The sequence below is a fragment of the Tenrec ecaudatus genome, chromosome 12, assembly GCF_050624435.1.
Source record: "Tenrec ecaudatus isolate mTenEca1 chromosome 12, mTenEca1.hap1, whole genome shotgun sequence".
In the NCBI taxonomy this organism is placed as follows: Eukaryota; Metazoa; Chordata; class Mammalia; order Afrosoricida; family Tenrecidae; genus Tenrec; species Tenrec ecaudatus.
Genome location: NC_134541.1, coordinates 108,767,827 through 108,770,179, shown reverse-complemented (window position 1 = coordinate 108,770,179; position 2,353 = coordinate 108,767,827). Strand labels below are relative to the sequence as shown.

The window sequence follows — 2,353 nt, the reverse complement described above, 5'->3', positions numbered from 1 at the left end:
CATCATAAAGAGACTATCCTTGACACCAAATGCTTTAAGAATTTAGAACCAAATGTTCTCCAGCATCTCAGCTGTCAAGCACATCAGTCAACCCATACAGATGTCAAAACCCAGATCAATCACTTCCATTGAGTCGATTCTGACACATAGTGACTCAAATATAGGCCTTACGAGAAAAGAAATCTTTTCAAGAGCAGACAACCTCACTGTTTCCTGTGAACCGACTGGTGAGTTTGAACTGCAGACCTGGGAATTAGCAGTCCAACACTTAAAACCATGCCACTCTTATGCAGATGATTAGACCTGAACAAAGCAGTTTTCACAGAAAACACTGCAATTCCCAAGTTTCTGAGCCAAGGAAACAAGCAGAAAAATATTTATGAATGGAATTTCCAAGTCCACAGACAGAAGCCCACATGAGCAAAGTGATGATGCTTGATGTCCTAGGGGATTCTCTTTAGGGATTATCTCAAGCATCAAGGTGGTTTCATCTGTAACTTCTGATTTAGGAATTACATAATATTCCTTGCCTACATAGTCTGTTCTAAAGGGTCCCCAAAGAAGGTGAGACAATTATTCTCTTCTTGTGTCTAATGAGCCTCTCAGGGAATCTGGCACCAGTGACCATAAAGACTCCTGTAAATGCTAACTCTGTGATTTTCCCCAAACAACTCTCTGCACAGAGGACTAAGACCATGAATGTCTGCTCCTCACTTATTCAGAGCCTCCCTACATTTGTAACAACTTCTAATCCTTATAATAAAAGGAGCATTGATAGTAATGCAGAAGTGAAAAATATCTGAAGCATAGAGAATTTACCTCCTGCAGGTATGATTAAAACCAAGGATATATTAATATTTTCCCTTTAAGATAAGGACCCTCTTTTGGACTCAGAACCATAATACTAATTGTTGTGACTCTATGACTCCCTCAGTTGAATCATGTCATCATTTGAAGGTTGTGATAAACACAGCAATAATACTTGATCTCTCTCTCTCTCTCTCTCTCTCTCTCTCTCTCTCTCTCTCTCTCTCTCTCTCTCTCTCTCTCTTTCTCTCTGTCAAGGAGCTAGAAAGGAATTCGAGTTGGAGCTAAAATCTATATAAGCAGAAAGAAATGTAGTCACCCAATTGAACTGTGTATATTTTTGTGTGGTTTTCAACTTTAAACAAGGAAGAGACAGGAAGTCCGGTAGGAATTGTGTCAGGCTGATTATGGAAAATTGGGGGTATAGCTGCAGTGGACAGACCTTGTTTTTAGCAACTCTATTGCTGATTTGTAAACTTACCTTAGTTGGCATTGATTCTGTCAAATTTTTAACCATTCCTGTGTAGGTGTCTGAATGGCTGCTGTGCATTCATCTGATTTCATGAACATGAATCCAGGAAACCAGTCCACTGTCTCCGAGTTCCTCCTCCTGGGGCTCTCTAGGCAGCCCCAGCAGCAGCAGATCCTCTTCATCATATTCCTGAGCATGTACCTGTCCACAATCTTGGGAAACCTTCTCATCATCCTGGCCATCAGCACAGACTCCCGCCTGCACAGCCCCATGTACTTTTTCCTCAGCAACCTGTCTTTTGTGGATCTCTGTTTCTCTTCCACCATCGTCCCCAATATGCTGTCCAATCACATACTCAGCAGTCAGGCCATCTCCTTCCCTGGGTGTCTGACACAGATGTATTTTTTCACTGTGTTTATTGTCATGGACAACTTCCTTCTGGCTGTGATGGCTTATGATCGCTTTGTTGCTGTATGTCACCCCTTACACTACACAACAAAAATGACCCATCATCTCTGTGCGCTTATGGTCACTGTGTCTTGGGGCATTGCCAATTTGAATGCTCTGTTGCATACCCTGCTGATGGCTCGACTCTCATTCTGTGCAGACAACAAAATCCCACATTTCTTCTGTGATTTGACTCCTCTCTTGAAACTCTCCTGCTCTGACACACACATCAATGACCTGATGATTCTGACTGCGGGCGGTCTGGTAATAACCATCCCATTGGTTTGCATCCTGATTTCCTACATTTGCATCACCGCTGCTGTCCTGAGAGTCCCATCCACAAAGGGCAAGTTTAAAGCCTTCTCCACCTGTGGCTCCCACCTGGCTGTGGTGTCCCTCTTCTATGGCACCATTATTGCGGTGTATTTTATCCCACCATCCTCCCACTCGGCTGAGAATGACATTGCAGCTGCTGTGATGTACACGGTGGTGACCCCCATGATGAACCCTTTCATCTACAGTCTCAGGAACAAGGACATGAAAGGGGCCCTAACAAAAGTAACTTATATTATATTTTTTAATTTTCAACAACGAATGGGTTCTAAATTCCATAAATGCATGTCATAG

The 2,353-nt window shown here is 42.8% G+C and overlaps 1 protein-coding gene across 1 annotated transcript; it reads left to right on the top strand.

The window, feature by feature from the left end:
- The first annotated feature begins 1,369 nt into the window (after nucleotides 1–1,369).
- LOC142422824 (olfactory receptor 1f45-like) lies at nucleotides 1,370–2,353 on the top strand. Its single transcript, XM_075528057.1, has one exon. It carries the CDS (start codon nucleotides 1,370–1,372, stop codon nucleotides 2,351–2,353), a length of 984 nt encoding a protein of 327 aa, XP_075384172.1.

Coding starts and splice junctions, on each gene's coding strand:
- LOC142422824 (XM_075528057.1), top strand. CDS start 1,370: ATGAACATGAATCCAGGAAACCAGTCCACTGTCTCCGAGTTCCTCCTC.